Source organism: Rousettus aegyptiacus, unplaced genomic scaffold (genome assembly GCF_014176215.1).
Source record: "Rousettus aegyptiacus isolate mRouAeg1 unplaced genomic scaffold, mRouAeg1.p scaffold_m13_p_6, whole genome shotgun sequence".
Classification (NCBI taxonomy): Eukaryota; Metazoa; Chordata; class Mammalia; order Chiroptera; family Pteropodidae; genus Rousettus; species Rousettus aegyptiacus.
Window position 1 is genome coordinate 3,025,799 of NW_023416309.1, and position 22,480 is coordinate 3,048,278.

The 22,480-nt window shown below is 36.7% G+C and overlaps 1 protein-coding gene across 1 annotated transcript in view; it reads left to right on the plus strand.

The window, feature by feature from the left end:
* The window catches only part of GLUD1 (glutamate dehydrogenase 1), a 36,987-nt gene extending 17,427 nt beyond the window's left edge, over positions 1-19,560 (plus strand). Inside the window, exons 4-13 of the mRNA XM_016142803.2 lie at positions 1,931-1,994; positions 6,092-6,186; positions 10,068-10,247; positions 10,998-11,135; positions 11,336-11,473; positions 11,817-11,897; positions 12,797-12,920; positions 13,731-13,822; positions 17,133-17,195; positions 18,153-19,560. Coding sequence (XP_015998289.2) covers positions 1,931-1,994; positions 6,092-6,186; positions 10,068-10,247; positions 10,998-11,135; positions 11,336-11,473; positions 11,817-11,897; positions 12,797-12,920; positions 13,731-13,822; positions 17,133-17,195; positions 18,153-18,272 — 1,095 coding nt within the window. The 3' untranslated portion in view covers positions 18,273-19,560. The remainder of the gene's footprint in view (positions 1-1,930; positions 1,995-6,091; positions 6,187-10,067; positions 10,248-10,997; positions 11,136-11,335; positions 11,474-11,816; positions 11,898-12,796; positions 12,921-13,730; positions 13,823-17,132; positions 17,196-18,152) is intronic.
* The last annotated feature ends 2,920 nt before the right edge of the window (positions 19,561-22,480 follow it).

The following is a 22,480-nucleotide window of genomic DNA, read 5'->3' on the forward strand; positions in this document are numbered from 1 at the left end:
ATCTACTCATTTACTCTGTCTTTTGGTTGGAGCACCTAATTCTATTCCATTTGAGGTACTTATTGATAGGAATGCAGTTGTTACCATTCTTTACTCTTGTTTTTGATACATGTTTTTTCTTCTTAAACCCCTCCAACATTTTCTATAATACTGGCTTAGTGTTGGTAAATTCCTTTAGCTTATTTTTGTCTGGGAAGCTCTTTATCTGCCCTTCAACTCTAAAGGATAGCTTTGCTGGATGAAGTATTCTTGGTTGTACATCCTGAGGCTTCATCCTGTCAAATATTTTGCACCAAGCTCTTCTGTCCTACATAGTTTCTTTTGAGAAATCAGCTGCCAGTCTTATAGGTGTTCCCTTATAAGTAGCTATTTTTCTCTTGCTGCTTTTAATATTCATTCTTTGTATTTAACCTTTGGCATTTGGATTATGATGTGCCTTGGTATGGGCCTCTTTGGATCCCTGATTTTAGAAATTCTCTGAGCTTCCTGGGATTTTATATCCACTTCCTTCACCAGATTAAGGAAGTTTTCTGTCATCATGTCTTCAAACAGCTGTTTGACATCTTGATTTTCTTCAGGTATGCCGATCAGACAGATACTTAGACCCTTAATAGTGTCCCATATTCTCCTTAAATTATTTTTATAGTCTTGGCATATTTTCTCTTGCTGTTATGATTGCATGTCCCATCCTCTAGATAAGGTATTTGATCCTTTTCATTATTCACTTTGTTTATTCCATTTAATAAACTTCTCATCTCAGATAATGTATTCTTCATTTTAGACTGGTTCCCTTTTATAATTTCCATTTCCATTTTTATGTGTATCTCATTGTTGAAGTTCTCACTAAATTTATCTACACTTTCCAAAAGTTCATTGAGCGTCTTAATAACCAGGGCTTTGAACTCTGCATCTGTTAGATTACTTGACTCCATTATATCTGGATTTCTGTTCTATTCTCACATGGCTTCTGCTTCTTTGTCTTCCCATTTTGGCTGCGCTTCTGTGGCTGTTTCTATGTACTAAGCAAAGCTCCTAAGTCTCCCAGTCTTATTAGTGTGGATTTGTGAAATAGGTGTCCAGTGGCACAGTCCTGAGAGGGATTCAGCTGCAGGCCATATTTAGCCCAAGCCTGTGCCCCTCTGGGGCCACCTGCTAAGATTCAGCAAGCAATCCACAGATGCTGTGCTTATAGTTGCCTCAAAAGGCCACACCAGAAACCGAGGCCAGCTGCCTCCAGTGTGAGTCTAGGTGCTGCTCAGCAAGGAGAACCTGGTTTGCTGAAGATACTTCTGGATGTGGCTTGGGTGGGACAGCGAGTTGGGGGAGGTGAAATTTCAGGAAATCTTCTGTTATCTAGTTGGATGATGTCACAGCTATGCTGTGTCCACACACTGGGAATGGGGAGGGCTCAACAAAGAACAGTGAATACCACCGGCATTTCTGTGCAGAACAAGTCTCACCTCGCCCCTCATACCAATAACTCAGTGTCTCCCTGTAAGTCCCTGGTGCCCCCTGCATGCAGCCTAACCGGCACTGGTGCTCAGAGCAAGCAGGCCCATCATGACCAAAGTCTGCTCATGGCCAAAGTCTGCTTGCAGGCGCGGCCCCTTTAAGAGGTGTCTGTACCTGCTGTCCTACTCAATCGTCTTAGTCAACCAGTCTCATTCAACCACTCAGTTGGGGCAGCCTTGTATCTTCTCCCTGTCCTACCTTCTGCTGTTGCAGGGGGATTTATTAGATTTCTCCCTAGTTGTATGGCTTGTTCATTTAGATCCCAGGCAATTTTTCCTTGCCGCTGCTTCTTATTCTCATCACAACTTTGATTTGGTTGCCAGAGGGATGAACAGAGCCTCTATCATCTACGCCATTTCCCCTCCCCCCCCGGTCAAAATTTTTTTCATTGTTTTTGTTTTTATTTTTTTCTTTACAGGATAATGAATTGGAAAAGATCACAAGGAGGTTCACCATTGAGCTGGCAAAGAAAGGGTTTATTGGTATGTGTTGCCTTGTCGATTTCCACATAGACTAGGAGGAATGTGTTAAAAGTAATTGTCTTAATTTGAACTCCTGCTTTTATCTATATGTGCTTGGATAGAGTTGCCCTTTTTACTTTGAGAAACTGGATTCTGTTATAAATATGCTGAAATATCTGGACCTATGTATGACACATTTCTAAGAGAAAAGTTTAAGCTCCCAGTATACAGTGTGGACACCAAGAGAGGTCACTTCTATCTCTTCTGCTTGTGCTTAGTAAAGGTTTTTTATCACTATAACAGCATTGCACAATCTCTCTTGCAACTTCTACAAAGACCAAGGCCATATTTGAAGGAAATAAATAACACCTATATCATAAACATTTTTTAAATATTTAAAAAGCATTTTTACCATAATAATCCAGTCGTTCTGATAGCAGTGAAAAATCTGATGCCTTTTGGAATTGGAAGCTTAAGCAGGCCTGTCCCTTCAAAGTAGTGGGCAGAGACGGGAAAGTAGGGAGCCTCACACTCATTCAGCCATCACTGGTTGATTTTGAGGATTCCCGAGACTCTTAGTGTTTGTTTCTAGGAGCTTTTGCCAAACAGACTAAATTTCTCTCTGAAAGTATCTCTTTCCAAAGGTATCTCTCTGCTTGATATTTTTGTATCATGCTGATTATTTGTGTCTTATATTCTTCTCATGAAATATGAATATTTTCTGCGATGTATAAATATTCATCAGATAATGTTTAATTTCCAAGCACTGAATCTTTCTATATATTCTAATTTGCTTTAATAAAATGAACCAAATTATTTAAAAAATGTTTGCTCTTTCAATATAGTTAAAACTAAAGACTAACATAGAAAAGATCTACTTTTTCTCTTTTCCTGCTCTATGTTTTTCTTCCCTAGTATTCCCCACTCCGTTAAGTTTTTATGAACTCACGATATCCTTATTTTGAAATTTGCCCCCTTTTTAGGAAAAAAGACATGAAAGAAACAAACTAATATAGTAATAAATGTAAGTGACAGTAGAACTTTTACTAGATTTGGCCTATCTTACATAATTTCAGAGGCATTTGGGTTTTTGGCATGCCTCCCCTTCCTCCGTACCATTATGGATTTTGCCCTAATTAATGAGTTAACCATCTCCTTTACAGGAATGCCTACTTATCCTGAGATTTGTGAATCAAAGTCATGTTCAGCCTATTGATAGCCTTCACAATTTTTTATATCATATTTCCTCTGAGCTTAAATCCGAAATGTATTTAATAGTCTTAAGTGGTTTCAGACTTTGTTATATTTGTTGCATATATCCAGGGTATATATTCAGCTTAATTTTCTCTATATTGACAAGTACCTTATAGTTCAAGAGGTTAAAAATGATTCACTGTAACACTAAAAGCTTAAATAGTAGCAATTTGATTACTTTGCTTACATGCAAAAGCCTCATTATAACCCACAATGCAACTAAACCAGACCTCTGGGCCCAGAAATCTTTGTAGTCTAAGACAGAGGCCCCATGATGTCTTTCTTTCCCTCCAGGGCACAGAATTAATCCTGAGCAAACCTTTGGAATTAGTGTCATTTCTCTGTTATTTTTTGCCTTCTCTTTTCATACAGTTTCAGATTGTAGCATTAACCATGGGTCTGAGTCCTGGCCCTGTCACCTTTTATGAGTTAGGTTAGCTTTTCAATTTCTGCCAAAAAAAAAAGCTGGGGTGGTGATAGGGATTACACTGAATCTGTAGACTTGTATGTGGAGTATTGCCATTTTAACCATATAAGTCTTCCAGTCCATGAACACTGAATGTCTTTCCATTGGTTTTGGTCTTGAATTTCTTTCAGTGATGTTTTGTAGTTTTTGATATACAAGTCTTATACTACTTTTTAAAAATTTATTCATAAATCTTTTATCATTTTTGATGCTTTTCTAAGGGATATTGGTCTGCAAGATTCTTTTCTCATAAGATCTTTGATAAGATAGGCTAACAGACTGTGTTAAAAGGTGTTATTTTCTCTTCTGGGTTGTGTGTTTTTGTTTTTTGGTTTGTTTTTTGGTTTGTTTTGGGGGGTTGTTTTTTTTTTAGTTGTGAAAGGTCAGCATTAATTCTCTTATGAGTTTAGATATCGCCTCTGTAAAACAGTTAAGTTTACAGTCCTTTACTTTGTAAACTATATAAAAAGTTCTCCTGCAATAACCTGATGTCTCCATTCTTTCCATTCTTCTATATCTGAATGTACCAAAATTACCCTTTCAGCTCTACCCCTATGCTCATATTCTGTTAAAGCAGTTATTTATTTTAGCCAGTTTTTCATCTTCTTTATATGCTGTTAGGAATCAAATGATAAGATTAACTTTTCCAAGGGCAATTATATGTTTTTAAAAGTATGGATTTCCAGACCTCTGTAAGGTACTTAAGAATCTATCTTTAATTCAGGAATTACTTGTCATCTGTACATATCTATATGTTGATTTTGTATAGAGTAGAAAACACACAAGCCTAATAATAATATCTTGTAATTTTGCTTTGGGTAAGGAGACCTTTCTCACCTTAGCATATCTAGATTAACTGATGTATTTAAGAAGCAATTTATCATACATTTCTGATTTTAAAACTATGCACCTCAGACTTGCCACCTAACAATAGCTTTTCCAACTGGAATTGTTACTTGAGGCAACAAATTTATTTAACACTTGATACTGCTAAAAGCAAGCATAGTACTTTCATAGATACCTCTAGAAGGATTTAAGAGCAATTGACATTTATACCTCACGAGAAAAGAAATATGATTAAACAGATTTCTGCTAACTTCCAATTGAGGTGTGTCCCTCTAAAATAATGGAAATTGTAAGCATATGGGAGCAGCAGAGTTTTTTTGTCAGAGGATAAGGCTAGAATATGGCATTAATCCTTCTAAGTAGGAGAGTGTACAATGTGGGTTTGGTGGGGCTAGACTAAATGAGATTTATAAGATGCCTAAGAAAAGTCACTAGGACATAGGAGAGTTACAGATTGGGTAGTGGAGGAGGACCGGAGTGTAAAAAGCGGATCTTCCTTGACCATTTCAAAGTTGTCTTATGACAGTTCTATATCCATTACATCACAATTTACATGAAGAAGTATAGTACCTAGGATCTGGGCCCCTAAAATGTAGAATAATATTAAGATGTGTCTTATTCTTCTGGTTAAAAAGTAAAAATTAGAGAAAGAACTTGAGTACCGTCCTTAGAAAAAATTTTATTTCAGGGAGACTTAATAGTTTAACCATTGTTAAAATTGTGTTTTTCTTTTTATAAAGATAAGTTTATGTTATGGAATTGAAACTATAGAAAGTTGTGAACAAGGTAAAATCCAAATGTGAATAAATTTGTGCTTATCTTTCTAAACTCTTTACAGATTTGGGTGAGCATCATGTAACATATTTTATCTTAATCTCCCTGTGGCCTTCAGTAGTAGTGTTGCCATTGTTACCTATGGCTGCTTTTGAGCGAACTTATTATCCTCAAACTAAGTTTCTACAATCTGAGGAACTGAAAGCCAAGCTAAAACTTTATACTAATTAAGCTTTGAATAATAGGTCAAAGCAGCATTCTGCAATGGTAAAAGTATTATGGGACTTAACACAATTGCTTTACCAATGCATCTTTTTCCCCCTTTTCTACTTGCTAAGGAGGGCTTAGACTCCCAGTAAGCATCATGTTAGTGTGCCCTCTCATACAGGTATGCTCACTAACCACAACAATCCTCTTTATCAGGACAAGATGGTATTTTTATCTTTGATTGCAGTTTAAGGAACCTGAGGTCAAGAGAAGCTAAACTGATTTGCTTAAACTTGCACATTCCGAAGTTCATTGAGTGGCTTATATGTTTGCATAGCTAACTTACAGACATATATCAAGTAAATGCCAGTGGGAGAAATTTCCATGTTAACATTGAGTGTATAAATTTGGTAGTGAAACATTTAGTAAGTATTTGACTTCAGTTAGTTACCTAAATGAAATGTAAAGTTTCCTAGCCACGGTAGCTTTTTTATAAAGAATTACAAGAATCTTCGTATTTGGGATGAGTTTATCTTAAAAACGTATGTGGTGCCCTTGCCCTGTGCCCCAGGTCCTGGCATCGATGTGCCTGCCCCAGACATGAGCACAGGCGAGCGAGAGATGTCCTGGATTGCTGACACGTATGCTAACACCATAGGGCACTATGTGAGTACCCACCAAAAGGCCTAAGGGCTTGATTTGCTACCTACAAGAAATAACCATTTGTATTATACGTGAAAATAGTGAATTCACTGGGTTTTCCTGCTCCTCTTTAATCATATCTTGATTTGCATGTTATTTTACTTCTGTCTCTATTCTTAAATCATAAATGTAGTGAACACAGATTGAGCTTTTATTTACATACCACCATATCCTAGATGCTGGAATGGGACCTTCAAAGAGGGTTTACCTAGCGGGGCAGCACACTAGAAAGAAAATAAAGATGCATTCAATTCTGATTTTGTTCTTAAGAGCTTTCATTTAAAGAGGAATTAAGACACAAAAGCAAATAAAGTATGGAGATAGTGTGATTACAAGGGTAGAGAGTTCCCTGGAAGAGGTATTGGGGCTAAACTTCGAAAATGGGTAGAATTCGAATATGTGGAGATTTGGAGGATAGGTGGAGAAACGAGCTCAGATTGTCTGAAGGTAAGGCATATTTAATATTTAGAAAGGTTATAGAAGAGTGAAGCGGTTAGTGAACTAGGACAAAGATAAAGCGCTGGTGTTTTTGTTTTACCTGCTATTCAGAAGGGAGCACTGGATCCTGACCCTTCTTCCTTAGGATAGGCTGCACTGGGCAAAGACGTAACTTTCACATGTTGTCAGCACCTGTCTTCATAGCCCAAGAGCCGCAGGGGCTTGGGAGAGGCATTGGCACCTGGCAGAGGTAGACTCAGCAGGACAGGATTGGCTGTGTGGGATCAAGTAAAAGGACAGTGTTGAATCAGAACCAGAAGGACTTGGATGTGGGGGCCGAGCAGGAGCAGTGCCACCATTAGAGGACACAAGAAGAAAAACCAACTTTCTGTCCCTTGAAAGGGATGGAACCCTGAAAAACAAACATTTAAGGAGTAGGAAGAGAAAGTGAGTTGAAAAAGACAATCTCTTAATATATGTGGAGTACCTACTATATGTAAAAAACCAAGTGTAAGCAAGGTATCAATACAATTAGGATGAATACTAGGAGTTTGGGTACTGTGAAAAGAATAATAGGACCCTAACCAAGTCTTTGGAGGCAAGATCAGAAAAGGCTTCATTAGAGATGTAACTTTTTGATCTGCTCTCTGAAGATGATTCACACCAACTAGGAGAAGGACAGGGAAAATGTTAGAGGCAGAAGGAAGCACCTGGGTAAAGGTCCTGATTTGCAAAAGAGGTAAACTTGAAAGACTGAGGGAAGACTATGGTAGCCAGAGTAGAGAGCGAGATTATAGGGAGGAAGAGAGGCCAGCAGGACTTTGGTCTTTGTTTTGAAAATGGGGAAGCTGAAGAAGCACTAATTGTGAGCAGGTGTGTGACACAGCTAAGTGTGTCAGTTTCACTCTGTGCTGCAGAGAATGAGATTGTTTTAGGCAGGAGCCTGTACAGAGACCAGAAAGAGAGGTGATGCCCTAGCCTTGGAGAGAAATGGACGAATGGAAGAGTGATTTAGGTGAGGAAAGGAGTCAGTTTTAAAATAATGAGAAGCACTGAGGGCTCCATGTTGTGGATGTTGAGGGAGGGTGGGATTTCTGAAGAAAGACCAATTCAGCTACTGGTTTATCCCTGGGAACTAGAGGGAACTAGACTGCAGAATGCCTTGACAGAGAGAAGTAGAGCATGAAGTATAGCCTCCACTTAAGAAAGAGAAGACAACTTGAGAGACGACCGTTGTCCAGAGAAAGGAATTTTGTTGTTTGGCATGTTGATTCACTTTAAGCCACAGGTTCATTGGTGTGATGTAAGAGAAATACGGGGTGGTAGCAAAATCCTCCAAGGAAATAAAGGACTAGTGAATTTTTCTTTTAAGGCCCTAATCAAAAGATCAGCCTTGGAAAAGAGGAATATTTCTTCCTTTAAGAGGGAGGAGAAGGGAGCTGCAGCCTCCAGTGGAGGAATTTGAGAGATCAGTGTCCTTTCCTGAGGTGGTACAGTCTAGTGGGAAGCATGAGCAGACACCCTGGATTCTAGAACTGGCTCCTTCATGCCCCAGTTCCGTGACCTATGGCAAGTGCTTTTAGCTCTCTGTGCCTTGGTTTCCTCATATGTAAAGGGACAATGATAGTACTTAATGAGACAGTTTTGAGGATGAAATGAATAAAAATATACTGCCCAGCCCTTACTAAGCAGAAAAAAAAATATATTTATAAATGCCACATCAGGTCAATTGCACAGATCCCCTGAAATAATACAGGAGAGCACTATGAGACACTTCAAAGAATTTTGGTTTTGACTACCATTCCCCAAAAGGATGTATTTCATGTCACCTTTTCATGTTTAAATGAGCTCTGGGAATGGTCTCTTGTCCTTCTGTTCTTTTTAAGTAATACAAGAATAAATAATAGTACAAAGTAGTAGTCAGTATATTGTTATTCGTAGCTCATTCCCAATGGTGACAGCAAAAGAAAGTTTTTTGAGGATCTGCCAACTAAGACCTTGGACTATACTAATAAGGGAGTTTTCCTTAAAATGATAGGAAAATAAAGACCTAAGATAAGGAAGCCATAGTTTTTGTTCCTTATTTCCAGACGTGAACCTAAACCACACAACTCCTTTTGTCTAGCACCACCTGGAAGAGCCAATGTTGGAGGGGAGAATGAGTTTTCCTCCCTGGGCTTCCAGAACAATTAGGTATGCTGGGGAGCTGGCAGCTGGCACCACGCCTGACCTCAGACAGGACTGCTGTCAGCTCCAGCATTTGCATTTCCACTGTTTCAAAGCATTTGGCACCAGGCTTGCAATTCTGTATTCATAAGTGTTAATTATTCATGAAAGAAAACTGTGGGAAAACTACTAATTCTGTAAATCACTTGACTAGACTGCTTTTTTTACTTTTATTCTTTTTGTTGGTAATTATACAAGTAATACAATTCTAAGTTCTCTCTATAAAAATATTTAAATAATACAGATAAAGACCACGTCACTTTTTAACTCAGCTAGGACATATATTGGGAGGTAGGGGATAAGGTGTGACGTAAGGCACTTTATCTTGTTTTACATGGGTAGCAAATTTCCTTAACAAGTTTAGCCGTACTTCAGCCACTGATGTAAAATTTTTTCTTCATTTTATTTTGATTTCCTATATATAACAGAACTGTCTGTAATTTTTCCTGTCTCCGTAATTATTATCTATTCTGCACTGATTGCTACAGTTTATAGTATATTTGATGCCTTGGAAGGAAAGCCCTCCCGAGCCCTTTCTTGTTTCTGAACAAGAATATATGCACATCATCAGTTCAGAGTACAGAAAGGTGGTGGTGAAGACTGCTACCCTCCACTTCACTTCCCAAAGTTAACTGCTAATACCAGAGGTACTCTACTCAAACATAGGTGTGGACCTCTATGTCTTACCCACATGTACCCCCTTTTTTTTTAACCCAAATGATATCATACTAAATATGAATTTAATATGAATTTCCAGAAGTAGAATTTCTGCGGTAATGGGTATTTTTCCACATTGTTCTGACACCTAATTTTTGTCTTTTTTTCCTTAAGTACTTTTGCTGACTCACTTTTTTAGGTGAACTTAAGTATTTAAGGTACTTTAGGTTAGGATATACCCTGACTTAGGGCTTAAATAGTTTTAAGCTGAATATATCTACTTTTGTGACATCGTTAATTGTACTTACTTGATGTTAAATTCCTAAACAACCTTGTTTCTCCCATCGGAAGATATAGTCTACTTTTACATATTTTCTAGGAACAGAAATCTGAAAAAAGTAAGGCATGATGAGCATATTTGAGTTAAATGAGAATGTGTTTTGAATTTAATCCTTCATTATACTGGTTCATCGTAGAAATTGTCCTTGACATTTCATCTTTGAAGTTTTGTCTTTCTCCTGCAGGATATCAATGCCCATGCCTGTGTCACTGGTAAGCCTATCAGTCAGGGTGGAATCCATGGACGGATCTCTGCTACTGGCCGGGGACTTTTTCATGGGATTGAAAACTTCATCAATGAAGCTTCTTACATGAGCATTTTAGGAATGACACCTGGGTTTGGAGATAAAACATTTGTTGTTCAGGTAAAAAATTTTGTTTTCTTAAAGAATAACTGATATACATAAAGTAAGTTTTTAAATTTTTTAGATTTGTGATTTTAAAAATTTGATTTGTTTGGATCACTTAAAAGTTTTAAAGTGTTATTACATCATTTATTGTTTGAACTTTGGTGTGATTCATTTGACTAGAACCAATTTAAGTATCTCTCTGATACATACACCATCACCAACTTTTTTTGGTCAGTATTTAAATTGAAACTGTATCCAGAAGAGGAAGTCTCTTATATTGTTAGGGGAGGGCATATAGAACAGGTTGCACATGATCTACATTTCAACTTGCAGAGAGAATTTGCTTGGTATTTGATTATTTTACTTAGAAGAATCTAAATGAAGTTGAGTACTACTTTAAAGTAGAATTCATATTTCTCACAATTAATGACTTACCTTTTTTAAGACTATAGGACATCTGGTCATCATAGACTGAGGACTAGGGTGATATGGTTGACACAAGGCCATTTCTTTATGAACCAAGAAGGCTGCACCTAACTAAACTTCTTCAGGACTCACTATCACAGATAACAGAGGGCTTAGATTCCACATTCTTAAACATAGAAATGTATTGTTGAAGAGAAGCCAGTTAGTCCATTGTTTCTTTTGGCAAAAGGATTTTGAGCATTCTAACAGAATGTTAGATGTATTGGTCAGAATGTGATTCTTACCATCTAATTGTACAAGGAGTTTGATTTTTGTGTCATGCGTAATTGTTCTTTACAGGGGTTTGGTAATGTGGGCCTACACTCTATGAGATATTTGCATCGCTTTGGTGCTAAATGTGTTGGTGTTGGTGAATCTGATGGGAGCATATGGAATCCAGATGGTATTGACCCAAAGGAACTGGAAGACTTCAAATTGGTATGTTGATCTAATATCTGAACAGTTTGACTACCCTGAATGTTGTAAAACTGATATAAGTCTTATTGAAATCTATTTCCATTGCTTATTTTTTAAAATGTTAACTCAAAGAGCTTTAAAGAGTCTTCCTATCACTGGCACTAAAAATAAGCATTTAAACTCTGGTATAGTAGTTAATTCTGATCTTCAATCAATTACAGCAACATGGATCAATCTTGGGCTTCCCCAAGGCGAAAGTTTATGAAGGGAGCATCTTAGAGGCTGACTGTGACATTTTGATCCCTGCCGCCAGTGAGAAGCAGTTGACCAAGTCCAATGCACCCAAAATCAAAGCCAAGGTAAGAGCAGAATGGAGACTGAGTTCAGCCTTATCACTGTGGACGACATTACGGGTCATAGAAAAATGCTTGCTGGGTAGACAATTTAATGGTTTTTAGTATATTCACCAAGTGTATAACCATCACCATGGGTTTCCTCTTAAATCTAACTTCCAAACAGTATTTATGGAAATAGAAAGGTGAAAAATAGCTTTATATAGAGCAAAATAACTTTTATTAATTTGATTTAAACTGGAATTATGCCTGTCCCCACAACTCCCTACTCATGTGCACATCTGTTGCCCTCAGTGGAGGGGATTTAATGGTGTTATTGGCATTTCTATATGTTCCTGACTCTTTACAGATCATTGCTGAAGGTGCCAATGGACCAACAACTCCAGAAGCTGATAAGATTTTCCTGGAGAAGAACATTATGGTTATTCCAGTAAGTCATCCATGTTTGCCAGTTTTATATATACTTGGAATTATAATTGTCTTTTGTAAAGAATTGAGGGAAGAGGGGAATGCAAGTTTCCCAAGCTATAGTGAATTCATCTTTATTTTGCTTTTAAGAAAATTAGGTAGAAGCATGGTTAGTATAATAAGCCTATTCATTTTCACTTTGATTGACCCAAGCATCTTCTCCCAACTTCAGGCTCGTTCTTGAGTATGTGTTTAGCCTTCTTAAGAATCCAGTTATATAAAGTATATTGTGCTAAACATACTATTTTAACTTAAACTTAAAAGATTTTCTGTGATTCCTAACCTTATGTATTTTAGATGTCCCTGCTGCTTTATGCAGAATGCTAATATGAGGAACGCGTATTAGGTTTTTCAGTGGATAACCATGGGTCAATACCAAAAGGTTATTGGATATGGGAAGTTAGTGTGGACTTGTAATGTATTTTGAAGAACTCCCTTTGCTGAAAGCACTTAAAAAATTCCGTTTAACAAAAATAGACTACCCTTAGGCGGTGGGAGAGGGAATGCTATTCTTCTGGTGGGACACCCTATGAACAATCTAATCCAGTGGTTAACGGGCAATCAATTTTGCCTGAAATTTTCTTTGGTGGAGACAAGGCTCTAACCAAAGTGGATCAAATGCTTAATTAGTAACCAAAAAAAAAATTATTATTTTTTCCAAATAGAAAAAAACTTCAGATAGATTAGGAAGGGTGTTTGTTAAATTTAAGTGTGAAATTCCTGATACTATCTAAGATATATTTGGGAAGTTTGATGCATAATCTACTTTGATATGAAAATTGAGCTCTTTTGTTTATTGTAAGCTTTTTATTAAGACCATTCTCGTTCCTTTGGTTTCTTCCTGTTACATTTTTTATATAGGATCTGTACTTGAATGCTGGAGGAGTGACAGTGTCTTACTTTGAGTGGCTGAAAAACCTAAATCATGTCAGCTATGGCCGTTTGACCTTCAAATATGAAAGAGATTCTAACTACCACTTGCTCAGTAAGTTCTAATGATCTTGTTCTCCAGAAATAATCTTTTGGGCCAGCAAGAAGCCTGGAAAAAGCTCACACTTAAGTGTACTAATTTCCTTTTCATAATCCTAAATTAATGTCAGGACGGAAAACTATATTTTGTCTCATGAGCCTTGGACCAGAAATATACAGTTTCTTTATGGATAATCAATGTATTAGCTCTCTCGGATATATTTATATTCACGTTTGTTCTGTACTGTAATGTTCCCAAAGCAAAATCTACAAGTTAGTAATAGAAAGAGTATCATTTTAAACTGAGAACTCCTAAAATATGCATCCATTTCTACCTCTGGTTGCTCTTAGTAAAGGCCTATTTAGTGTCAAGAATGTTTTCAGTCTTCTGATGAGAATAGTTTTTCTTTGACTAGAGTAGGCTTCACAGTTAACAGGAGAATTTTTATCAAGCTGAAATAAGACCAAGACCTCCAGCTGAGCTTCTTTACTCAGCCCACTCAGAATCTGGGTAAAATGATCCATCTATTTCCTCCATTCTTTTTCCCTCAGCAGTTTCTTTTTTAAAGAGCCAAGGAAAAACCCTAGTATTGGGTGTTATGGAAACAGAGCAGTGACCTAAATTCTCATTTATATAGAATTTGGCCAAGTGCTTTATTCTTTTTTAACTGAGTTTTAAATGATTAACCCTTTCATGTCATTAGTGTCAAAGGTTTCTAAACCTCTTAGTTTTGGATAGTGGATATAGTTTGGGAAAACTTTTGGTGGTTCTACTTTATTTTTTTTCTACTAGCAATGTCTTAATCTTCATCTCGGCTTTTCATAGTGTCTGTTCAAGAGAGTTTGGAAAGAAAATTTGGAAAGCACGGTGGAACTATTCCTATTGTGCCCACAGCAGAGTTCCAAGACAGGATATCGGTAAGTGTGCTTGTGACAGTGTGCATTTTATGCACACTACCTGCTCTCTTTAGACTCAGATCAAATAGATTGAGTTGACAGGTTATAATCAACCTGACAGTAATTATATGACTTATGTGTGCTTTATATACCTTCCCCTTCTCTTCTTTTTTCTAAAAATGGAGTGAGAGTTCTAGTTTAAAATAACTAATAGTTCTACTTCTGGTACTTTTGCAATACAAATGACTTAACAAATGATTCCAATATAGTGGCAAATAATTATTATATATTTTAAATATTTTAAGCTCTAGAGAAATAAAAATAATTGAAAAGTAAACATTAGATAGAACTATTGAAAAATTGGAATTGCTATATGGATACAAAGAAGAGTTCAACAGATAGAAAAGGTATTTAATGTTAATTAGCTTTTGGCAGGGTATATTAATAGTGCATACACATCACAAAGACCAGTGAATGGCTGAAGACAACAAAAACAGTCAGAGGAAATAGGCTTAGAAAAAATGTTTAACATCTTGCTATTAAATATAAATTAAAATAAGTTTTCTTTAATGTATTAAACTAGCAAAAACAATTAATAGATCTTATATCCACCATGTCTGCAGTGAAGCATTTGTACCCTTATTCTGATAACAGTGCAGATTGGTGCAGCTCTTTGGAGAAATTGAAGAGTTGTTGAAGTGTTCCTGCCCTTTGACATAATCACGTCCCTTTTGGGAATTTATCCTAAGAAAATAGTTCTAAAGGAAAGGAATGACGATGTCATTGAAACTGTATTTGCAATCAGTTTTTATAATTAGGTTTGATTTAACAGAGATGGATGGATGGATGGATGGATGGATGGATGGATGGATGGATGGATGGAAGGAAAATGGCCAAGTTATAATATATCTTCTTATGAACTATTCGGTCATGGAAAATAGGACTATATTGGAACAGGGAAAGTTTAAAGGGTTTTGAAGAAGATGCTTTTGCCACTCTAGGTACTAAATGGTTCCACTAAATGAACCGTCCCCTTTCCTAGGGACATGTCTCTGTTAGTTCTGGTCCCTGTGTCTGAAATGCCCTGACCGTCTCCCTGCTTAGGTATCACTGCATCTCTGTGTCCTTCCCTGAAAAGCCCCTCTGTCTGCCAGAACTGCATACATCCTTCCATCACAAGTATGACAGTTCCTTGGCAGGACTGCTTCTCCTCTTAAATGGGCCTCTTTCTCCTCCATGTGGTCATCCCATGGTCTTGCACCTGACTGGCATATAGCAGTCGCTCAGATTGAAACATCAAGAGAGAATACAAAAAGAGGATAGCCTGGTAGTTAGGAAGACAGCTATGATGACTTTCTCATCATACCCCTTATTAACACCTGAAACCTGATGAAATTCAAATCTCTGCTCCCTCCGTGCCTGCACTTCTGTCGCTGGAGGCCCTGCTGACTGTTCAGATCCTGACCACTGACCTCAAGTAGGCTCTCAGAGCTTCCCAGTAGTTAGCTACTTTTCCCTGTTTCATTTATTTTCTCATTCTCTTGGTTGATTATAGTATATTATCTCTTCTCCCTTGCATTCCAGCTCATGGCCTGGTATATATCCACAGAGAAAATTGAAGCAGTCAGAAAGCTTCCACATGTACCCAGCTCCTGTTATCTGTGCCCTGTCTTCTGTCATCTCTCCTATTGGTGTTGGATGGCCTATTTTCAATTTTCCACATGCACTGTTCAAACAGATCTTCCCCTATCTCTTCTGCATCATCAGTCCTCCTTCTGTTCAGTCATTTCTAACAATGTACCAAATGCTGTCTTAAAAACATAAATCTTAATTCCACTTTCCTTTTCAGAAATTGCCATATTTATTTCCCTTATAACAAACCTCCTTAAGTTCTATATGTACTCTGTCTCCAGTTCTTCTGTATTCAGCCTACTTTTATGCCGATCACTCCACCAAAACTTTTGTTATTGTTAAGGTAACCAGTGACATCAGTCTCACCAAATCCTATTTCTCAGTCCTTATCTTCCTTCACCTGTCAGCAGCTGTTGTCACAGTAATCACTCCCCCGTGATATATTCTTTTCATTGCTTTTTGCTCATTCTTGTCAGCTCTCCACTTGGAAGGCCTTGGTCTCTGAACCAGTTCTCTGAATTCAAAATTTTGGTGATCTCACCTAGCCTAATGGTTTTAAGTCCAAGTATATGCTATCTCTTCCCACTGGAATATATGTTTCATGAGAACAGAGAATTTTCATTATTTTGTTTTCTGCTATGTCCTCACTGCCTAGAAGTATGCCTGGCATGTAGTAGGTACTCAATAAATGTTTGGTGGATGAATTAATTGAATTAAAGAAACATAAGTATTCCACCTGTAAAGCCAGTTCCTTTCCTAACTTGGTAGAACAAAACAAAGTTTAATCCAAATGTTTCTTGCTTGATACAAATGTTATAGAAATATACCTTCTTAATTAAGTAGAGTATTGATTAGATGAAGTTCAGCATAGATAATTTTTGGTGACCCACTTTTTAAGTTTTTATCTGGCATATCAGGATCTGTGTTTAATAGCTACACTTGTCATATTAGGAGTGATGGTGATAGTTAATTGTCCTAAAATTTTAGAAAGTGTCTCAAAACACAAAACTGATAGAGGTATCTATTGCAAGAAATTAACTATTGAGAATCTATTGAGATAATTGGCATAGGAAAGAGATGAGCTTACTTGGTGGTCAAAGGCCCTGGGTCATATCCCAGCTCTAAAATAGCTATATGTAAACTTTTCCAACTTCTCTGGTCGACAGTTTCCTCATCAGTAAAATTAGGGGGGTTAATTAGAACTACTAACATTCGTCCAGCTTTAAAAGTTGGTGACACTGCTGTATATACAGTTGGGATTCTTATTGTAGAGCTGCTATTGGAGATGGCTGGATGCCTTTCTGTGCCTTTGTCATATCCCTGTTCTGCTGAGGAATAGAAATGAATGCACTGTGACATGAACAGTGTAATGTGTTGCTCTCGTGCAATTGCATCTCAGATGGGTGGCCAGTGGTGATCTCACTACTTGCCCTCATGTTTTTTGGTTTGTACTTTTCTCTGTTCATTGTTTACCATGATCTTATTTCATGAGTATTTGTTTGCTGTCCAACGTAATGAAAATTAAACTATGGTTAAAATGCAGCTACTTAACTAGGTATCAAGATATTATACAGAAATTATATATATCTTTACAGATCTGTCTGGCTGTATATTGACTTAAGACTCCTTTGTGCTCACATAGGTGAAGCATGTGTTTGTATAATTTTATTGAATTTATGTTTTTTTTTTTTCCTAATAGGGGGCATCTGAGAAAGACATCGTGCACTCTGGCTTAGCTTACACTATGGAGCGCTCAGCCAGGGTACGTGTGCACAGGCTATTTGTATTTCTGCTAGTGACATGAAGGGCAGCTCAACTGTGTGTCATCTCAGCCACCAGATGGTGTGTGTGCAAGCACAGATTGTGATTGTGCATGTGGCTATAGAAAACAGCAATTTATTTACATATTCTTCATTTGTGTGTAGCAAAACACAATCTTTTTCAGTCATAAATGATCAATGTTTTTAGAGTCTTCAATGTTTACTAGGCTTATGGAAATAAATAATAATACCAAATTAGGAAGGAGTGATGTTTATAGTGGTTGATAAATATTAAGTAGTCAGCCAGACTAGATTGCTGGTCAGTTTATCACTCCATTCTAGTTACAGGAAGCTACTTTACTATAGAATTTGGTATATAAGTAAAAGGTTTTTTGACCATTATTTCCATGCCTTAAACACAGTTTGAGTCCAGTTTTCCTAATTTCTTCTTGAGTTCAGATTCTATTTATAAACAGATATTGAAGAAGAAGGTGGTGGTGTTAATTTTTTTTATTGAGATATAGTTGACATAGCATAAATTCACCCTTTTAAAGTATACCATTTAGGAGCCTCAGGTGTATTCACACGGCTTTATAGCCATCACCACTAACTCCAGGATGTTTTCATCACCCCATTCTTAGTTCTTTTAAATTATCACAAAGTATATCAAGCGGACTCACTCTAAATAACAGGAGATCTAAAGGTCACAGAAACAGCTCACACCTAAAATTCTAAAGAGCAACTTCTTACCACTGCCTAGAAAGTGTTTGTTTAATTCTAGAAAATTAATCCTTCCTGGCTAGAGGTTATTCTATTGCCCAAGTCATTTCTCTTTGGCTGACCAAGTCCTGCACCGAAATGGTAACAGGTAACTTGTACCAGGTCCATATGCACCTTGTGTGTTCATGGCCTAGATACTTGAGTTGTGGTGGTCTTCACTGTTTTCTCCTTCATTTCAGCAAATTATGCGCACAGCCATGAAGTATAACCTGGGACTGGACCTGAGAACAGCTGCCTATGTCAACGCCATAGAGAAAGTCTTCAAGGTGTACCATGAAGCTGGCGTGACCTTCACATAGATGGATTATAGCTTCCTTACTACCCTCTTCACCTCTTCATCTGTAGACCTATCAGAAGTTTACATGTAACCACAGAAATTTCTTTCTCTCATGACTTACTAGATAATGGACACCATTCTCAACAAGTCAATCTAAATCAGCCCCTCAAGAAAAAAGATATTAAGGTTAGGGGATCATATACAAAGCTTGATGAGAATGAAAGTTGAAATTACCTGTGTCAGAGAGCCATTCGGGTATTTTGCCTTTAAATAAAAAAGTCTGTTCTATCTGGCTGTGCTGCCTTGCTCCGTGGCTGCTTCCCAACAGAGCTGTAGCCCAAGAAAATACCTGTTGTCCAAGGGCAGTCAGTTGCTTGCTGCCTCAGCTGTAGACAAGTCTAAGATATGGTAAAACTTTTGACACATTTAAGAAGCAGGTGTGTGGCATTTTCAGAAGATGGCAGGGTCCGCAGGTGAGTTACTGGTATTTCAGCAAAAGAACTCAATTTTACAGATTTCAAACTGTTTCCTTTATGCATTTTAGTCTTTTAGAATAAAATAAGTATGTACTGCTGTAATAAAATTGCCTTTAATCAGTTAATAAGCCTAACCTTGACTCAAGCAGTGAATACCTATAAACATAATGAATGAAAAAAACTAGTATTTTTATAACAAAACAGTATCATTTATAGCTTATCAATAGTATATTGTCCAGCAAAACAAAAAGCCTAATGAGAGTTGTTATCTTCATATATATCATTCAATAGCAAATGACAGACGTTATTTTTATCAACACTGTCAGAATTTACTAACAAGTTTATCACAGTCATGACATATAGTCCAAAGAATGCAGTAACTTCCTTATCATGTTAATTGACCTCTTTGGGAAATCTGTTGTGTTGACTGATTGAATGATAATTCAAATAGTGTCCCAGAAAACAAAACAAAACAAACAAAAAAAACACTTGGGCTCCCTCTTTGGAGTCTGGCTGGCGGCTCTGAGTGTTGCCAATGGCCCCAACTCGCCCTGATGTGTCTTTTCAGAGGCTTTGCATTCTGTACACAGCTTCATTCAACAGTGGCCGGAAGACAACCTGGGGGTTGAGTGTTGTGTTTGGGAGTTATTTTACCAGGGGCTTTTTGAACAGTAGTGTCCCAATGAAGTGCTAGATATTATTTATGTAAAAATGAGCTTTTTTCTTTTTTTTTTTTTTTAACAATAATACCCTTTCAGAAATTTCTAACTACTTTGTAACTGCATGACGTAACCTGGTGATAAAAGCAGTTATTAAAAGTCTACCTTTTCTAAAGTTTGTTTCTTTTTTGTGTCTTTATATTTAATAATGGCTCTTTTACTACATGATAAAAATACAGTTGAGTTTCTGAAATTTTTGAGACAACCACCAATATAACATTACTTTCCACTATATTAGTGTGAACTGCCCAAGTTTTATTCTTGAAATTTTTTGTTTCATTTGTTGGACAATATCAGTGGGTATTCTTAGAGAAGAGTTTCTAATGTTTAAAGCTAATGTGCTGAAGTAGATTTTTTAGTCTTGCCTTTTTTTAATGAAAGAAGGTTTCATTGATTAGGGTTTTGTTTTTAATCATTTAGCCACAGAATGTATCAATTTAAAAAGATAGATTACTAACTATAATCAGCAAAACTGGATTCTAGACCTGATTCCACCAAAATAGCTGCCAAACCTGGGGCATAACTTCCAGCTACACTCTTTCATCTTCATTCTGCCTCTCCATGGTTCTGAGCATCACATCAGGCAGTAAACGAGACCCATGGACAGTGAGCCCTTCTTGAGCTGCTGGGGTCTACTTGCACTCCATGTGGAGCACTAAAATTTGTTGGGAAAGTTATATAAAAACAAGTTACAAAATATTTAGAACAATTCTGGGTGGGGCAGTAGCTTCCAATCATTTAAAAGCAAAATGATAAGTCTTAGTCTTGGCTTTTAGCTAACATACTGGGAATATTTATTGTGATTCTTTAAAGATTTGATAAAAGTCGGTACGTGTTACTAATATTGGAAAATTGATATTGTCCCTGCTAGCCATATAAAGACAACATAGCACTAGTATCAACTTTGGTTCCTGGAGCTTTGAGTTAGAAAATTCTGGTCAATAACTAACTGTGTCCTTGTGAACCACTACACTAGAATGTGTTTTTACCTTGCTTGATGAATGAAGTTAAAGAAAATGAGAAGTGAAAGCTTGCTTTTTTTTTTTTTTTTTTTGTAACAGTGCTTCTGACAACTCTATTACTAAGATTGGTGATTTACTTAGAAAAAAGCCTGGCATCTTAACAAGCTTGAAGTAAATTTCCTAAACATCCCTGGCAGGCTTTCTTACCCCTACTATGCATTAAGGCAGTCAAGGCATGGCATATTAAATAACTACGTCTGTGAACTTTGCACAGAAAACTGCAAAAGAACTTTCTTTGTTTTGTAATATGAATATTATGATTTTTCTTTTTTTTTTTTCACACAAAAAAACATGGCTTCTCTTTGTGTTTGTCTTGTTACCAAACCTTAAATGTAGCTTAGAACGTTTCTTAACTTGAGCACTATGGACATTTTTGGGCCAGGTAAGTTTGGGGGACTATTCTGTGCACTGTAGGATGTTTAATGCCCCTCAGATGTGACGCTCAAAAATGTATACAGATAGCCAAATGTCCCCTGAGGGGCGAAGTTACCTCATATTGAGAATTACTGGTATAGACAGCCAAATAGTTCTGTGAAGAGTAGCTTCTCCCCTTCGATTTATATAACCACCTTACCATTTTCTACTCCCTAGAGACAACCACTTCCAGTAAATTGAAATATTTTTTATTCTATTTAAATCTGCCCATTTTCAATTAGGTTATTTGTCTTTATTGTTGAGTTTTAAGAGTTCTTTATTACATAGTCTGGATAAGTGACTCAAATGGGATTGCAAATATTTCCTCATTCTATTGATTTCTGTTCACTTTCTTGATGATGTCCTTTAACACAGTTTTTCATTCTGATAAGAGTCCAATTTTCTCGTTGGTTGCTATGCTTTGGGTATCATATCTTAAATCATTGCCTAATCCAAGGTCACAGAGGTCTGATGAATTCTGACAGATATTTAAGGAATTAACCCAATTCTTTCCAAACTGATCCAAAAAATAGATGAGAGAACACTTCCTAGCACCTTTTATGAGGCCAATATTATTCGGTTACCAAAGCCAAATACCTCACAGGAAAGCTACACACCAATATTTCTTAAGAATGTAGACATACAAATACACAAAATACTAAAAATCCAACAGCTCATTATAAGTATTACACATTGCCAGGTAGGATTTATCATAAGAATGCAAGGGTGCTTCAACAAAATCAGTGTAATAACACCCCATTATTAGAACAAAGGGGAAAGAAAACCACTCATCCCAATAGATGTGGAAAAAGCAATTGACAAAATTCTAGATCTTTTCACAATAAACCACTGAGGACTAGAAGGGACTTCCTGAACATAATAAACAGCATTTGTGTAAAAACCATAGCTAACACACTGGTGAAAATGGAAAGCTCCTTAGGAGGAACAAGACAAGGATTTTTCTTTCCATCACTGTTATTCAACATTGTACTAAGTCCTAACCAGAGCAATTAGGCAAGAAGAATAAAGTCACCTGGATTGAAAAGGAAAAAGGGAAACAATCTCTATTTGCAGATGACATGATTATATATAAAATCCCATAGAATAAACACATAACTAAAAAATAACAACTGCCAGAGAGAATGAATTAAGCAAAGTTGCAGCGTGCAGGATCAATACACAAATAGTTGTTTTTCTAAACGCCAATAATCTGTAAAGGAAATTTTAAAAATTCTATTTACAGTAGCATCCAAAAGAATAAAATATTTAGGAATAAATTTAAGGAAGTGGAAGACTTCACCAAAACTCACAAAGCAATTTAAAAGAAATTAAAGAATACCTCAATAAATAAAAAGATTTTGTTTATAGGCCGAAAACGTTAATACTGTTAAGATGGCATTACTCCTCAAAGCAATGTATAAATTCAAAATTGCTATCAAAATTCTAATGGCTTTTTTTTTTTGCAAAAATAGAAAATCTGATCTTAAAATTAATATAAAACTGCAAATGATCCCAAATAACCAAAACAATATTGAAAAAGAAAAAGTTAGAGGACTCACATTTTTAGTTTCAAAACTTAATATAAAGCTACCGTGATTA